The sequence below is a fragment of the Punctularia strigosozonata genome (assembly GCF_000264995.1).
Source record: "Punctularia strigosozonata HHB-11173 SS5 unplaced genomic scaffold PUNSTscaffold_3, whole genome shotgun sequence".
In the NCBI taxonomy this organism is placed as follows: Eukaryota; Fungi; Basidiomycota; class Agaricomycetes; order Corticiales; family Punctulariaceae; genus Punctularia; species Punctularia strigosozonata.
The window spans coordinates 391,054-407,232 of record NW_006767435.1 but is presented as its reverse complement, the minus strand read 5'-3'; the positions used below and the strand labels follow the sequence as shown (position 1 = coordinate 407,232).

Genomic DNA, 16,179 nt, shown 5'->3' with positions numbered 1-16,179 from the left:
ATGGAAGTGTCCCGCCCGATAGTGGTTCATCGGGCCGTACTTCCCCGGCGGGACCGTCAGCACCTCCACCCTCCCGTCGATATCCGTCTCGAACCTCCCCCGGAGCGCGTACTCCGTGACCGAATAATTCCCTTCCGAGTCAGCCTGCCGGTCGTGACCGCAAAAAACGTCAGGACGTTGGCCATGGGCGAAGCAAGGGCAGGCGGAGGAGCAGGAGGCGCGCACTTGCCAGAAATCGACCTTGGCGTTCGGTATCGCATGTCCTGAGGAATCCGTGATGCGCAGCGTCAAAAGGTACGGCACGAACGCTTGTGAGGTAGAATGACACCAGGTCAGCGCTTGCCCTGACTCGGGTGCGAAGCTCAACGCACCCTTCAGCTGGTCGTAGGCCGCCATGACGGCCTTGCCATCGGCGACGTTGCGGTTCGGCGCGCCAAGGATATAAGCCGGTCCTGTTCGTGCGAGCAAGTCAACACATGTCGATGATCTGGCAAGAGGTCGTTTATGGCCACACCAATATGGTCTGCCCCCCCGTTTCGCCGTCCCTTTGTGTACTTCCACCTGGCGGGGAGAATAAGCTGCGCCCTCCCCACTCAAAGTCGAGGAGAGAAAGCGTTGCAACGCGACGTACCAAAGCATGTTCTCACTCCCGATGAACAGGAAGAATGTCCGGATACCCGACCATAAGATCACGATCCACGGCACGCGGTATTGTGCTGCGAACATGATGATGCGACGGTCGACCGTCCAGACGCGAAGCAAGACGGTAGGAAGAGAGGACCCTTCCTTCGAAGGATCGTCTTGAAAGGAGCTCATATATGTACATATAGTGCTGGACGACATGAGATAAGCTTATGCAAAGTTGACCCCACGCGGCTTCCTAGTTCGTAACATCGATTGCCCAAGGTGCAGGTCGAGGCTGGCCGAGTTTGCGTCACAGAGGCAAGAAGGTCATACTTAAGAGCGCGTCAGAGAAGGGCATGCACACCGTGTGCCCTAGACTGTGCTTCGTCACTCGCACAGAAGGAGCGGAGCGGGAGAGAGTCAGGGAAAACACAGGGCGCCAATCACAGCTGCCCTATTAGGAGAGTTCCCTTGCTGTTTGCAGCGTTGGACCCTGGTCTTACCGCGAGGATGTTTATAATGGGGGACGGTTCAGCAGAACTCTTCAGCAAGGAGAGTCTTGAATGACGAGGGTCCGTTGTCCCCGTATCTTGGCGTGTTTGACCGTTCGGAATTCTCCAAGTCGAATGTCGCAGCGATGGATGCAAGTCACGGGCTGCTAGGTAGCCTGTTACTCGTACCTTCATCCAATAACCGTCACTCCATGCTTTACGCTCGCCAGTGTATTGTGAGGGCTTGTATACGTGCATAAGAGAGAGGCACGGGCGCGAAGCGAGGAAATCGATTTGTCTCTGCGAGAGATCTACGGACGCGTACAGAGTGCTTCTGAGATTAATGGTGGCCATCGTGCTCCTCGTGTCCATGTCCGTGGTGCTCCCATGGATGACCGCCCTGTCGGATAACCATTACTTCATGGCGGACCAACAGGCATGTAATGCGCAACTCACCAGCAGTTTCGAGCCATCCTTCCTGCATCGCAGAACACATCAGAGTCTCATACTGGCGCATATGTCCAGGATCAAACGCACCTCGCGCGGTAGAATATAAAGAACCACATTGAGCCGCCGAGCAGCGTGCCCAGGAACTTGTGTTTGAAGCCAGGAAGGTGGGGGTGGAATCCCGCGCCCGGTGCTACACGTAGCAAGACATCCCATGGTAAGTGGGTGGACCAAGAGATCATTAGAAAAGCCATGAGCATTCACCAGAGGCAGCCATAGCGAATTTGTTAGGTCGTGGTCGGGAGCAGCGGGGCGTATTTGGCCCGGTTTGGCACCCGGTGGCGTCCGTCTTCACCGCGACCCAATTCAAATCGCCTCGGCAAACGCCGCGCGCAATAATCACTTCGCCGTCCACATCGCAGGGGCCGCGCTCTTTTCGTCCGTCGGATAAAAACCGCGTGTGCGACGACGGGGATGCCCTCGCCATCGGTTTCCGCGATGGACAGCAAGAAACGCAAGCGTGAGGCGGACCCCGCGCTCGTCGTGTTCAACGTGCCCGACCGGCCGGGCTTTGCGAGGCTGCTCGTGGAAGGCAAGCTGCAATCGCTCTGCTTCCTCTTCGTGTGTATGCGCTGCTGATCGGGCGGCGCTGGCACAGACGAGACGCTGGAGCAATTGAAGATGGTGGTGAGGAAAAAGCTCGGTGTTGAGAAACACGCGTCGGTGAAGCTGGAATGGCTTAGGGACGGCAGGGCGATCGCTCTCTCCGACAGTGCGTACGCTGCTCTCCTCGTGCATGTCGGTTTTCTCAGTCTCAATATCAACATACGTTACACAGAGGATGACATGTCGGCGTTTCATGTGTTTGCGAAGTCGACGCCTTCGGTGGACGTTAACGTTTCTCTGCATGCCGAGGAGATGCCCCCTCCGCCTGTACCTGTTTCTGCCTCCGCTCGCCATCGGACGAAGGAGCCGGTCCCGGATCCATCGAACAGCTTTGCGAAGGATCTCGCACGCACCATCAACTCGTCCCTTCAAAGAGACGACGCTGGGCCTAAGCCTAAAAAGCGCAAGACCTCTCTTGGACCCGTGCAGGGCAAGGCATCCGTTGAAGCACCCCAGGCGCGCCCAAGGTTGGTTCCCCACGACGTAGAGTCACGAGAGTCCTCCGTCATCCCGGACGAGATGATCTCCTATGCGCTCGCACTCGTGAATCCGGCCTCATCCTCGTCTGAGCCGGCTTTCAAGCCCAAGAAGCCTAAAAAATTAGCGAGTAATGAGTCCAAGGAGTCGATCTTGGCTCGCTCTGCTGAAAGTCGACGCGGCGGTACTGCGCCGTCGTCCGCTGCTAAGTTCGTTGGTGATGATGGGACCAATGGAGTTCCGGTCAACAACAAGAAGGCGGCAAAGAAAGACAAGAAGGCGAAACTCTCACCTGCTGGTCAAGATTCGGATTCTCGACGGAACGTGAGCGAATCGTTAACAAGCGCTCTCGCTGGCCCGTCGAGGTCAGCTGCCGGGTTCCTACCCTCTGCAGAGAGCGACAAGCAGGATGCGGAGGGGAAAAAGAAAGCCCTGTCCAAAGATGGCCATCTAGACAACATCTCCGCGACACTCACTGAAACATCCAAACACAAGAAAAGGAGACGCAAAAGGACTTCGTCGGTCGCTCCTACTCCGGATCGGGAGACGGCCCCAGCTGTCATCCCTGCTTTTGCGTCGGTGCCGACAGCGCCTCCTGCCAATGATACCCCGCAGGCAAACACGCTTACCAGGAAGGATAAGACGGAGCAGAAGCGCCAAAAGAAGGAGCGGAAGCTCCGACAGCCAACACTCCCGCTCGACGCACCTGCCAGGGTTGCTACCACCCCCACCGATGATGCTGCGCCACCGTCAAGCACAGGTAACAAAAGAAACATTGAAAGGGCTACTCTTCGGGAGGGGGCTCCAGCGTCATCAGAATGTGAGTGATCTTCCTCATATTTGTGTGCTCATGCTGATTCTGCTCAAAGCTCGGAAGCGCCGTAAGGTCGACGCCAACATCGAGAGAGACGATGGGAGCTGCGAGGGCGCAGCTGGTAGGTGCAGGCTCGTGATCGCAGTTCCTGGCATTTACTGGCATTTACAGTGCATCGCGGCAAGAAGAAGCAGATAGGTGATGCAACCATTGTCCCCAGTACACCTCAGATCGACCTGGTTGAAGCGATCAACGCAGCAAATCGCAGTCCGTATCTTCCAGCAGCGTTGCCTGCAGGCTCTGCTCACATCGGAGTAGAGAACAAACCGAAGGACAAGGAGGGGCACACAGTCCGTTCTCAGGACAGCGACTTCGCAGACGACGCTCGGAAGGCTACAGACGCGGCGCCTCCGTTCAAGGCTCAGACACAGACCTCTTCCCAGACAGTGAAAGCGAACCCCATTCAACCTCAGAAGCCTCCAACGCTCCAGGAAAAGGTGGAAAAGGTCAAGGAGCAGAGGCACAGCACACAAGAGGACAGACGCATATCGACAGGTTCCAGCACATCGGACGAACATGATCTCCCTTCAATCTCCGCTGCTGCGAGCACAGCATCCTCCCGGGCACCTACCATTCCATCGCGGTTGAAGATACAGGAAGTCGCCGTTGAAACCCAGGACGAAGGAAGCTCTAACGAGAGCTCGGATGACGACGAACCTACAGTGGGCGTCATTGAACGCTCCCGTGCACCAATTCTAGACGATGACGAAGACCCTGCCCTTCGTGCTATCATCAGGGGCCCTGGGTTGCATGTGGATCATAGCGTTCTGGACGACCTCCCTTCGGATGATGAGGAGGGCAACGAAGATGATGAGGACGGCTTGCTAGAGGATGCGGGTGTCCATTCTGACGAGGAGGATGAGGACCCAAAGCTTGCCCGCACTGCTACCCGGTATCCGGGCACTAGGATGACTTCCGTCGCACCAAGCGAAGAGAGTTCAGCCGATTCGGAGCAGATCACCGGCCATGTGAAGCATTTTGTGCCGACTGTTGTAGTGGACAGTGCCAGAAATCATGCTCCCGGCGAACCTGTTGATGCTGAGATGGCAGACGCAATCCTTGAGGTTCGGCCTTCACCTTTACATGATTGACGCTTTTCATTCTCACGCTGCATGTCCAGAAACCGGCATCTGAACCAGTGGTCAATAGCATTGCCGACGCGAACTCATCTTCGCCACTTGCAGGGGTGTCTGCTGCCGAACCGGCAGTGCCCTCGTTCGGGGCAATAGGCGCCTCTAGCGACGACACCTTTCATCCTGCACCGAGCAGTCGTGCACAGACAGTGGAGGACTCGGAATCAGGGAGACCCGACAAGCACTCCAGGTTCATCGAGAAGAACCTGGAGGACACGCTTAACGGGACTATCACGGCTCGTAAACCAGCGGTTAGGGGCAAACCTGGTCCGACCTCTCCTACATCCAGTCCAGCACCCGCAGCACCGCAAGCGTCGGAAATCGTACCGCAAACGAGTCCGTCACAATCTCGCGAAGGCACGCCTCCAGCGTGGGCAGGCATCCTGGTTCCTGGATCGGACTCGCCGCGATCTTCCCATCAGAACGTAGAGGACCTCCTGGATCCAATTGAACCTTCGGAAGATCTGTTTGATGCCAATGTGGACGATAAAGTAGACCCCATCGAATCAGCCCCGACACAGCCGCAAGTGCAGCTTTCCTCGCCCCCGCGAACGCCCAAGCACGGGACGTCTAAACGAATGAAAGATCGGCACGGCAATGCCTCGCAGAAGTCTGATACCCCAGGACTGACGACGCTGTCCGAGCTGCAGTCGAAGCTCAGTGACGCCATGGCCGCCACTACCTCCCCGAAGAACGGCATGCGCCCGCTTTCTTCCCTGCCGCCGCCCGTCCTCCTGCCGGCGGTCAAACGAGCTCGCGGACGTCCTCCTCTTTCAGAAGAAGTCAAAGCCGCCCGGGCGGCAGAGAGAGAGAAAGTCAAGGCGGAGAAGGCTGCCAAGGCCGCTGCCGCGAAGGAGCAGAAGATGGCGAAGGCTGCTGCGGCTAAGGCCGAGAAGGCGGCGAAAGCCAAAGAGAAGGCGGCTAGGGAAGCGAAGAAAACGCGGTCCAAGAGCAGAGGTGCGTCGGTGACGCCAGAGTCCGAAGACGTGGAGCACAGGTCAGCAGCGCATGAGGCTCCCAGTCCCTCTGCTGAACAGCCTGAAGATGACGATGAACCGACCGGACTTGTGCCCGCGTCGGAAGCGGCATCTCCCCAGACGCCAAGCCAAACGCGATCGCGGTTGACTCAGCCTTCCTCGGCCGTCCCATGGGCCACGCTCGCAGGGGAGGTGACAGACGCGGAGATGCTACCCGAGGATCCGTCGATGATCGACCAGCTAGAGACTAGCAGCGTTGCACCCGCTGAAGAGGTTCGAACTCAAGGGTCGTTACCTGGGACTTCCAGAACGAATAAAGACCGTCATCCCGAGCAGGCACTGGTCGTTCCGCCCTCATCGCCGCCTCGCGAAGATGTCTTCACGCGTGATTCAGACGGAGAAGGGGAGGTCCAGAACACCGACGCCGCTCTTGCCACAAGCGATCCACCTAACCCTCTGTTCTTGGAGAGCGAGACGCAACACCAATACCCGACCAATACGCAAGCCGTTGCTCTGACTAAGGCATTGGGGAAGCCTCCTTTGCCAGTGTCGCAAATTGAATCCGAGTCTTCAAGCAGTGATAACGACAGCGACGAGCAGCCGCTGGCCAGGGTGCAGTCAGGAGCAGAGCTGCCGAAAGCCAGTACAAAGCTCGTTGGGAAGCCAGTCACGCTCACCCGGCCCTCACGGCTCAGCCAGAGCGTCAAGGGCCTAAATCAGCTTTTCACGCAGCATCAGAACAACGGCCTGTTCAGCCAGCCGCAGGTAGGGCTGCTTACGCCTTCATCGGAGACCGGCTCGCGTGGGCAGGTCACAGCTGCCCGACAGGAGGAAGAAGAGGAGGAAGATGAAGAGGAGGAGGAGGAGGAGGAGGAGGAAGATGATGACTCTGACGACCCGGATGCGGCGCCGAAGACAAGCTCGCATATTCCGAAGGGGCGACGTGCTGGAAGTACGCTTCCCCAGACTACGAGAAGAAAGTCCGGGCTTGCGCTCTTTGCGTGATCTTTCAATATTGTTGTTTGTTTGCATTGTTTCATCGTCGTTATCGTCCACCTAGTCGCACTCACGTTTATTTTACCATGCTTAATCTGCCCGTATCCCTCTGCACCGAACTTCGCCTCAGCACTCATACCCGCATTGCTGCTCCATCTGTATGAAACTTCACATTTTCCCCTCTCGCGTATCATATTGCAAACCTTCTTGATGATGGCGTCCTCTCGGCGGCATTGAGTACAATGAGCAAGTGGCATGGAATGCATTGATGAAAAGTAAATACAACAACCCAAGGTAATCCTAGGTATAAGCTAATAGATGGCAGTCCTCATGGAACGTACTGGATATGAAGATCGAGAGCTCCGCACAGATTCGTTGCGGACTCTTGAGATCACTCCCAATCGCTGTCGCTATCCTCGCCCTCGTCCGCTTCACCTGCCTTCTTGTCTTTTGCTGGCCCGCCGTCACCCACCACGCTTGACGCCCCGCTCACGACGTCGTAGCTGCTCTCGCTGCTGTGTCGCGGACTGCCATCCATAGCAGGCGCCAATTTGTCCTTATCTCCCACCTCTTTATCAGCCTCCTTCACCTCCTCCACCTTCTTCAGCTTGGCGGTCTCGTCCTTCGGGATCTCCTGGAATCGCTCCGATGTCCCGTCCTCCTCTCCGTCGCTGTCATCATCGAACCTCGTCTTGCCAGAGGCGGAGTGCGGTCCTGGCCCCGGCTCGCCGGTGCCGATCCGGATGGGCGGCGGTGGCTTCTTTGGGATGGTGGTGGACGAGGTTCCTGAGGGCGTTGCCGAGGTGTCGTCTTCGTCGTCTTCCCAGCCAATATCTTCCTCCTGTTGGGTAGCGCCTATATATCACACCGAGTAAGTACGTTAAAAAAATTGAGAGGAATAGACACAAATGGCTTTGATGCGTACCTTCAAGCAATGCCTTTCGCCGTGCTTCTTCCCTCTGGATCTGGTACACCCTGAAGAAGTACCGTGTCCAGAACGTCTCGCGGGTCATCTTCGCCGGGACTATTCAATCCGTCAACGTTCACCCTCCATAAGTCGTCCGAAATATCAAGCTTACCCAAGGCGTTGTAAGTCGCCTGCAGCGCCTTCCCATCCGTGCCGTCGCCAAGCGCCTCCTCGATCCGCGCGGCCCATTCCACGCCGTTGATCCCACCGTCCTTCGCGACCACCTCCCTCGCGATCCACGTCGGGTACATGTCCTGCAGACTCGCATCCGCGTCCGGGTCGGCCTTGAGGATCTCCGGGTCATGCCGGAGGCGCTTGAGCAGCGCCTCCGCCCTTGTCGCAACCGCCTTCTGCGCGTCTTGCACCTGCACCGAACTGAGAGCCGGTACCTTCTCCTTCCCCTTCCCACTCGACGTCGAGCTCGAGCTCGAGCTGGGCGCGATCACCGGTAGCGCGTCGAACGCCCACACGTCCGTGCCGTCCCACACTACGCCCGTGTTCGCAGTGCCAGAGGGCAAATTGGGGTCGGGTGGGACGACCTTGACGGCGTCCTTGAGGAGATCGCCGCCGTGTTTGACCGCCTCCCGGATGAGGCCCTCCGAGCGGTGCACGTACTCTTCCGCCTGCGCGCGCGTCACGCCCGCAACGCGCTGGAACTCGGACGAGAGCGTCGTGCGCAGGGCCGCAAAGTCGACCGAGCCTGGGTGCGCCGCATGTTGCTTTACGCTATCGGGCAGCGCATTCTGGACGGTGGAGACTAGAGAGGGTGGAATCGAAGATTGGAGTTTGGAGAGGAAGTTGAAGGAGGCGGACGTTGGGGAGGTCGGAGGGTCGGTGGAAGGGGCGTTCGGGTCTTTCTCGTTCTCTTTGTCCTCCTCTTGCGAGGATGCGGCGGCGGGATCAGAGGTGGGTGCGGACGTCGCCTCCTTCTCCTTCTCGGTGGTGGCAGACGACCCGGAGGCGGTCGCTCCTTCCTCCAAGCTTCCAGTCGCGATCCAGTTTAGCTCTTTCCGTGCATCTTTAGCTTGTTGAGCAACCTCTTGCAAGCCCGTCTGTAGTGCCGCAGAGCTCTACATATCAGGCGATTAGGTCTCGCCCCAGTAGTCGGATGAAAGTAGACAAAACGTACCTGTTTCACGAAGCCCTTCCAGAACCCGGTGAGGTTGGATGCGAGCTATCGTCCACGAAAATGAGATCAGTTGGCTGCAGGCTATCGTCGGACGATATGGGTGTATCGTGCACCTGCGAGACCTCCTCGTTCAACGTCTGATGACCCGGCTGCGCGGGTGCGTCGGTGTCGCCGCGGATATCGTACGCGTCAAGATAATTCATGTTGGGCGGCGGTATGAAGAAACTCATCGAGCGCGGGGGTTTGATCAGAGGAATGAAATGCGGTCCATTGTCTGGGGCGCGACGTAGTTAAGTATCAGAGAACGCAGGGCTGGAATGACGCAGGGACCCGTGGAGCCTCGTCCAGTTCGTGCCTCTCGCACCGCGACTGCCGTCGGACCAGACCGCAAACAATGCTGCTTCACCGGTTTTTCTCGATTGCTTGCACGACTTATCCCTATCATAAACGTACTGTTCCGATGGTACCTCATATGGGTTTATCGGTTATCCGATAGCTCCACATGTTAGCGGGTAGCCTGCGCCGCGACCAGGCGGACAGAAGATGAATACGCTCTGTTCAAATTCAGAGGACGATGTCTCATAGACTCGAAGCGCTACTGTATATATGCACAGGTGAACGCCTGTCTTCATCAATCTGAGGGTATGCTCAACGTACTAAGCTTCCAGGATCCGGTTTGTCAACTCATACCTAGATGGCTAGACCGACTTCAATCTGCAAACTGGCGAACATTCTCTTGTCGATGCAAAGCGAGCCATGAGCTCATCACTCGCGACTCAATCGACCGACAAAACCCGGTCCTTCGCTATCAGTATCTTCAGTGAAGGACTCCCTGGGGATGCGCGTGGAACCGGACTCATCTTTGTTGGACGAGAAATGAAGGTCAACACGAGATTTTGGCGTCAGGTTGTGTCTAGACTATCAAGCGAAGTCCGAACAAGGTCCTCCGTCCCCACGGAATCCCGATCAATGTCAGGGATGTCACTCCTGACGAGCGCACGTTCACGATAGAATGCCTCTCCCTATCGGCTCCCCTGTTCCTCCCATTTCCGTCGTTCACCATCCGGACACGCTATCACAGCATCCTGTATTGCTGCGGATGTCAGCAGCTTTCTGAGGTGCCCGCGATTCGTGTCCTTCCGTAGGCACTCCACCTTCTCGAAAGTCTATATACGTCTCAAACTTTGTTGTAGGGTTCTCATGCGACGGTCGCACCGCCCACCAACGCCCTAACCCTGGGTCAATTCTGTCGAGGAGAACATGGCTAACTCTACAGAGAGCGCAATACAGTCGTATGGCCGGTGATATAGCAGCTTTGCTTAGATCGTGATGATGATACAGGTGCATGATATTTTCTGGACGAGGACTGGTGCTCGGGTGCTCGAACGTTGCCTTTTTCCTTGGCTCCCATCTCCATCTGTCCCAGCCAAACCGCCTGACGGCACATGAGGTTCAATCACGCGTCTATGAACCTGATGTCGCCGATGTCCTTCCGTCGGGATTCGATGGACCACGAGGTTTAATATCATGTCCAAGAAGTGTGCATCATCTGGAGGGCAGCACCGTCTGTCTCTCACCGCTCTCCTGTTTGCCGTCCGCGATCTGAACTTGTTGGCCATCCTCCCGAAACTTCAACTAACGTTATCTTGGATCAGACGCGAATAAATCACCACGTCCTCTCCCTGACCCCATCGCAGTACGCTGCAACCTACTGCGGTTTCTTGTTGAGCCCATCGTGCAAATATGACCAGCTGCTCTATCCCCCTGGACATCGGGATCGCGCCTCGTCACGATCCGGCAGACGCCAGCCCTTTTTGGAAGAGGTTCTTTCCGTTGGAACCGCAACAGGTTGCTCTTGCGTCGGAAACCGATCCGTTCGACTTCGTCATCATTGGCACCGGCATGGGCGGTGGCGTGCTGGCCGCCGATTTCATCAGCAAAAACTTGAGCCTTTCGAGGAACACGGCGGACCTCAACTCCCAATCGACCGCTCAGGACGCCGATGACCTCTTCCGAACGCTACTGCAACTCGCCAGCAGCGCTAAACCCGACGCCGATGCGCTGATCGCGGCAGTTCGAGAACGAGGTGCCGATGTTTGCGAGGGCATCGTGCGATCCTCCTTGCCGCAGGCCCTTACGGACACCGCGGTGCCCGTCGTCCGGGAGAAAGCCGCGGAGCTGTTTGAGAAAGTTGCGAGGAGCCTTGGGTCGGGTGCAGACGTTCCCGACATAGGACAGCAAGCGGCTGATCTCGTCGCCGACCTCGCTGACGTTCTCTACGAACCGTCTTCTGGCTACGCGCATGCTGCGATCCTTCAGCGATCTTCGGCTCTTTTCGAGAAGATCGCTCACACCACTACGGTCACCGCTGCTAGCCCTGCGATGCTTGACACCCTCGTTGAAGAGGGTGCGAGTTTGTTCAAGTCTTGTGTTCAAGAGGTGGGTGTTCTTCTCCCATACATCATCACGCCCCTCCTTGTTACGAGTCCATGCTCATCGCTGTTGATATTTCTAGCGTGCACGTCCGAAGAGAATCCTGATCCTCGACAAGGGTGGCGTCACTTTCCCAAGTCACGTACTCAACGGCCCTCGCCCTCCGCATCTCCCCTCGGACGGAGCCAGCGATGCTTTCTACCAGCTTGTGCGATCCGAATGGATGATCGATACAGCTCCCTCCACCAGGCGTGGCGAGAACGATGGCGACAACCGCGCATCGCCCAACCCCTCTAAGCCATGGAACGGAGGGGCCGTGTATGCTCTAGGAGGTCGAAGCACCGTGTGGGGCCTGTTTACTCCGAGGTAGGTCATGATCCGCGACGTTCTTTTGGTACTCGGTACTGATGTCAGCGTGGCATATCAGAATCGACAGTGAGACGCTGCATAAACACTTTCCGTCCGCCGTGCACGAGGACCTTCACCGACTTGGGGGCTCGTATTATCAGAGAGTGGAACAAATAACTCGATTGTCCTACCCAGTCACGCTGCCTCTCCACCAAATCGTCATCGATAAGCTCAACCGCATAGATCACGAACCAGTCAAAGACGGCTGGCCGCTCCCGGCCACGCAGTGGCAATGGGGTAGAGTCGCATCTCGCTTCAGGAACGATCGCAACTTCGCTTTCGCGGAGGGCGCCTTTAGTACCGTTGATTCGCTTCTGGAAACGGCGATGATCAACGGCGTGGTTCAGAAACCGGAGGGTGTACTGCCTGGTGGTGCTCATATCCTGATCAACGCCCCCGTCCTTTACCTCGAACCAAGACCGGACGGCAAGACCGATCCGAAATCCCGACCACCTGTCACGCATGTTGTCGTCCGAGGGCATCTAGACAGAAAGAACAGAATTCGCTGTCGTCACGCCATCATCTGTGCAGGGAGCGTAGAAAGCCCTGCGATCCTGTTGCGAAGCGTAGATGGCGACCCCGGGAAGTACGGAGGTGACTTCAACGCACATTTTGGGCACCTTACCGACCATCACATATTCTCGGTCGGGAAGTCGTTCATTTACAGGAAGATGGCGAATCGGGAAACGCTCAACGCTATGAAGCTCCAGACGGAGATTACATTCCGCAACACAGATGGTGAAGCACAGGAAACCGCTCTTGTGCACGTCTCCTTAGACGCCGAGTCCTTCCTACCGCGCAGTGATCGCTCCGCAACTGGATTTCCCCAGCTCGTCATCGTATTCATGCTGCCTGCGCGGCTAGCTCGGGGCAACTCGGTGAATATCGATAAGAATGGAGACCCGCATATCCATGTGGACTTCGCTGATGTTCCCGATCTACTCGAGAAGAAGGACGTATGCCGCCGCTTCGCCATCGAAGTCATGAAGACGTTGGCCAGGACACTGGACCTCCAATATCTTGATGAGATCCCAATGAACGACGGTGCACCTATTTTCGACATAATTGATCTCGACAAACTGGAAGACAGCATCAAAGAACTGAACCCAATTCCGCTTGGCACTGTCGCGCACGAGCTCGGGACCATTCCTATGCCGGATAATACCGGATCTGGGGGGATTGTGGACGATCAGCTGGAGATGCAGTACGGGTGGAAGAACGTGTCCGTGTGCGACCTTTCTGTTTTCCCGCATTCTCCTGCTGCGAATCCTGCTCTCTCGCTAGCCGCCCTGGCTCTCCGCCTATCCGATCGTCTCCTGGCTCCCGAAGATGTCTTTCGCGCCGGTAGACCCATCCGCGTCTACAATATGACCACGAAAAACCTCTGGGCGCGAGTAACGCTCTCCAATCCCAGCTTTCCGGTTGTCGACCCCTCCGATACCCTGATAATACCAGGGAACTTCCTCGACTGGAGACGGAATACAAGGGAGTCTCTGTTTGTTCACTCCGAGTCCCCGCAGGATGATGACCAGAGCATATGGGGCGGAGGCGCAAACTCGGGGAGGTCGAAGTTCACGGTGCAACCTGTTTGGCCTGGGCTCGTCACTTTGGTTGTGACTAGGCCTTCGGCGCAAAAGACTTCCGGATCCCTAGGTGGAGAAGGCGAAACTTCTGGGCACGTATTCGGCCTGCCCGTGCGACCTGATAGGCGCGTTCATGATCCTTTGGAGTGGGTTCCAGGCGCACAACGTGGTGAGTCGATCTCGTATGAATCACGAGTCCCACAGACCGCTGATGCCGTTACTCCCGGGTCGCTCAGGGGAAGCTGAATCCTTGCATTATGAGGTGGTTTATGGGCCAGAAGATTAGACGAGCAATGTCGTAATCGCTTCGGCATTCGCATCGACGACCTTCACTGAAGTCCTTTCTGCTTCGTAGGTAGTGAGTATGTAGCATACCGAAAAGTGACGTAGATCACCCCTTGTATTGCGCCGTATGCATCTAGTATGTGCAGATGTTCATAGCGGCAATCACTGCAGGCATAATGATACGGTCGTTGCGATCTATGCATGGACTATCATGAAGACCGGTATGGTCGGTTGTGCTCTACAACCTCGCGGTCGTCAGATTGCCACGTGGGGAAGCTGTTTTCGTGAATCTAACGGCGACCATCGTTCCTCACCGCCAAAGGACTGCCCATCGATGCAATCAGCCATCTAATTCACCGGAAGGGCACCGTGTTGGCGCGATAGGTCGCTTGACGGTGCTGCGTTGGGGACCGGTAATGAAGGGCATTGAATACAGACATTGATGAGTCATTGTGATTACACTTTTATCACGTAAAGCATCTAGTTAAGTAGGTTTCAGCCAATCAAAATCGAGAGAAAGGCAAGCGAGTGAACCTTGGAAAGACCTTGTAAAGCTCGGTAACAAGACAGGAGCCGTGGCACGAAAAATCCCAGAGCATGGAACGATTTGTCTAGGAGGACTGTTGAACTGTTCTTTCCCACATAAAGGCAGGTCAATAATCTCCGTCTGCAGAAACGAAGACCATCAGGAAAAATCGGACTATCGAAAGAGTCGCTTATTGGGTACCGAAACCCTCTAAAGCTACTAAATGAGCACGTTTTAGTACGTTTTAGGAGGTATTTAGCAAATCCAGTTTTTCCTGATGACTGGAAGAATCCCTTATCGATGTTGCCCGAGGGCCAGTTAACACCTAGCTCAGGGCTATCGCAACCTGTAGTGATCCACAGGCGAAAACTGGTAAGAGGAACAGCCGGGTACACCCGCACTGTCGGTCTAATTTTTGTTGGACGAGAAATGAAAGTTAACACGCGGTCCTGGCGACACCAGCGAGCCTCCAGAAACTCAAGCAAAGTCTCGAATGAAACTCTGTTGCGTTAGGATCCCGTCCTCTTTCCCGGAATGGGATTTGCAGCCCGACTGAGCACATAACACATTCGCCTTTGTGGGCTCCTTGTACGTGGACCATGTCCTTGTCAATCTGTACGCGTCTCAGGCTATGTTCGGTGGCTCTGATCTCAAGGCTTGCGTCCACTATGTCGCGTATGAAGACCGATATAGCAATCATGCGGATACGGCGATCTCGTACATTCATCCAGCCCTTCAATGGATCACCGATACTACCCTTTACCGCAGGTTGCGCACAGGCATTCGTTTGCGTTTAGGGCCGTCATCACCCATTCTTTCAACCCGTGCCCTTACAGCTGACACGGAATGAGCCTCGATAAAAGATTCATGGCCAGAACGCTCCAATAACGCTGTCACTGTTGGCCTTCTTAGGTCGCGATGAGACATGAGGCTTCATATCAAGGCCCGAGGATAGAACGCTATCGAACGTTACCGCCATTGTCCCCTACTCGCCTTTACTCCCATCATCCGTGACTCAAGGTTTTGCGCGTTTCTCGAATCTCGGCTCGCATTCGCACGAGTAGATAAGCAAACAAGACGGCCACCCTCGTTCTTGAGCTGAGCTTTATTTTTTCCCTCGCGAATTGGATATGTGCGCAGTACAGGCCTTCTCCACGGTTTCCTCTACGTGAATTTCTGCAGGTAACATGAGATAAAGGTTGAAGACGTAACAGTGCACCGTACAAATCATCGTGGGTCTGATTGCATGTGCACATTGGCTTTGATTGTCAGGGAGTCATACCTGCGAGCCTCTTATCATATTCCCATGTGAATCCAGAGGGCCCAGTCGTCTATTGGTGTCTCCTTGTCTTCTCGGAGCTCACGCATGGCCAAATCTAGAGCTCTTGGTATGCATCCATAGTCGAAATCACCGTGGCGGTTGCCCGCCAGCATGGCCTCGTACACTTGGTGAGCGACTTTTGGACCTGATGCATCGTCCATTGCCCTATCGAATGTTCTGTGCTTAGCGCCACACATCAGCATACACAAAGCTACACACGTACCACATCGTTCCGACTACACTACGAAACCCAAGGAAAAGCATCGCTGCCGCCAGGTGAACCGATTCATCAGGTAGCCCGCCATCGCCCATAGCAGACTCACACGCGCTCAAGAAAGCGACCGCTGCATTCGGCGCGTCTAACTCCATGATCCGAGACACCGTCAACATGCCATCTCGCAGAGCGAATCCAGACTGCAAAGGATCACTGCCATCCTGAATGCCATGGCACGCCAAATGGACCACGGAAGCTGATCGCTAGTTTTCGACGAAATCTTGGATGGTCGCGCCCTCCTCGATGGATCCCAACAATGTTGCGGATGGTATCAACTCCTTAACACCCGAAACTTCTGCCAATGTATATGGTATTGACTCCCATTCTTCCCCGACAGGCTGAGGCTCCGCAACTAACAGGGCAGCTGCCCCGTTTTGTCGAAGAACGTCAAGCGGCGGGTCTTGATTAGCCTGCAGAAGAGCGGACAGGCTAGGAGTGTAGGATGATATAACGTAATCGGATGTCCACGCGTCACGTCTACGATTGTGCCTCCCGGCGGCATGTAGCGGGAGAAATACGAATGGCCCTGTTGGACACCACCATAAACGCGGACGTTCTTCTAAAGGAC

General features: G+C 55.9%; 5 protein-coding genes across 5 annotated transcripts; 2 read left to right on the top strand and 3 right to left on the bottom strand.

Moving 5' to 3' along the window:
• Nucleotides 1-1,455: 1,455 nt before the first annotated feature.
• On the bottom strand, nucleotides 1,456-1,839 carry PUNSTDRAFT_131423 (uncharacterized protein; the record flags this gene model as incomplete). The annotated part of the gene is made up of 4 exons (XM_007380717.1): nucleotides 1,456-1,515; nucleotides 1,572-1,593; nucleotides 1,653-1,755; nucleotides 1,827-1,839. 4 exons carry the CDS (start codon nucleotides 1,837-1,839, stop codon nucleotides 1,456-1,458), a joined length of 198 nt encoding a protein of 65 aa, XP_007380779.1.
• Nucleotides 1,840-2,060: 221 nt separating this feature from the next.
• On the top strand, nucleotides 2,061-6,864 carry PUNSTDRAFT_124699 (uncharacterized protein; the record flags this gene model as incomplete). The annotated part of the gene is made up of 7 exons (XM_007380716.1): nucleotides 2,061-2,187; nucleotides 2,221-2,334; nucleotides 2,401-3,525; nucleotides 3,575-3,640; nucleotides 3,691-4,643; nucleotides 4,700-5,709; nucleotides 5,796-6,864. The coding sequence occupies 7 exons, from the start codon at nucleotides 2,061-2,063 to the stop codon at nucleotides 5,938-5,940; spliced, it is 3,540 nt and encodes a 1,179-aa protein (XP_007380778.1). The 3' UTR covers nucleotides 5,941-6,864.
• An 82-nt stretch (nucleotides 6,865-6,946) lies between these two features.
• Nucleotides 6,947-9,013, bottom strand: PUNSTDRAFT_50311 (uncharacterized protein). Its single transcript, XM_007380715.1, has 4 exons — nucleotides 8,895-9,013; nucleotides 8,782-8,826; nucleotides 7,765-8,722; nucleotides 6,947-7,709 (listed from the first exon to the last, which is right to left on the bottom strand). The coding sequence occupies exons 1-4, from the start codon at nucleotides 8,982-8,984 to the stop codon at nucleotides 7,363-7,365; spliced, it is 1,440 nt and encodes a 479-aa protein (XP_007380777.1). The 5' UTR covers nucleotides 8,985-9,013; the 3' UTR covers nucleotides 6,947-7,362.
• Nucleotides 9,014-10,524: 1,511 nt separating this feature from the next.
• On the top strand, nucleotides 10,525-13,491 carry PUNSTDRAFT_131420 (uncharacterized protein; the record flags this gene model as incomplete). The annotated part of the gene is made up of 4 exons (XM_007380714.1): nucleotides 10,525-11,220; nucleotides 11,297-11,580; nucleotides 11,642-13,374; nucleotides 13,442-13,491. The coding sequence occupies 4 exons, from the start codon at nucleotides 10,525-10,527 to the stop codon at nucleotides 13,489-13,491; spliced, it is 2,763 nt and encodes a 920-aa protein (XP_007380776.1).
• Nucleotides 13,492-15,312: 1,821 nt separating this feature from the next.
• PUNSTDRAFT_28277 (uncharacterized protein) lies at nucleotides 15,313-16,072 on the bottom strand (the record flags this gene model as incomplete). Its single annotated transcript, XM_007380713.2, is given in 3 exon segments — nucleotides 15,313-15,502; nucleotides 15,555-15,814; nucleotides 15,827-16,072. Coding segments are annotated over 3 exon segments (696 nt in total), but the record flags the coding sequence as incomplete, so codon positions are not given.
• Between the last annotated feature and the right edge of the window lie 107 nt (nucleotides 16,073-16,179).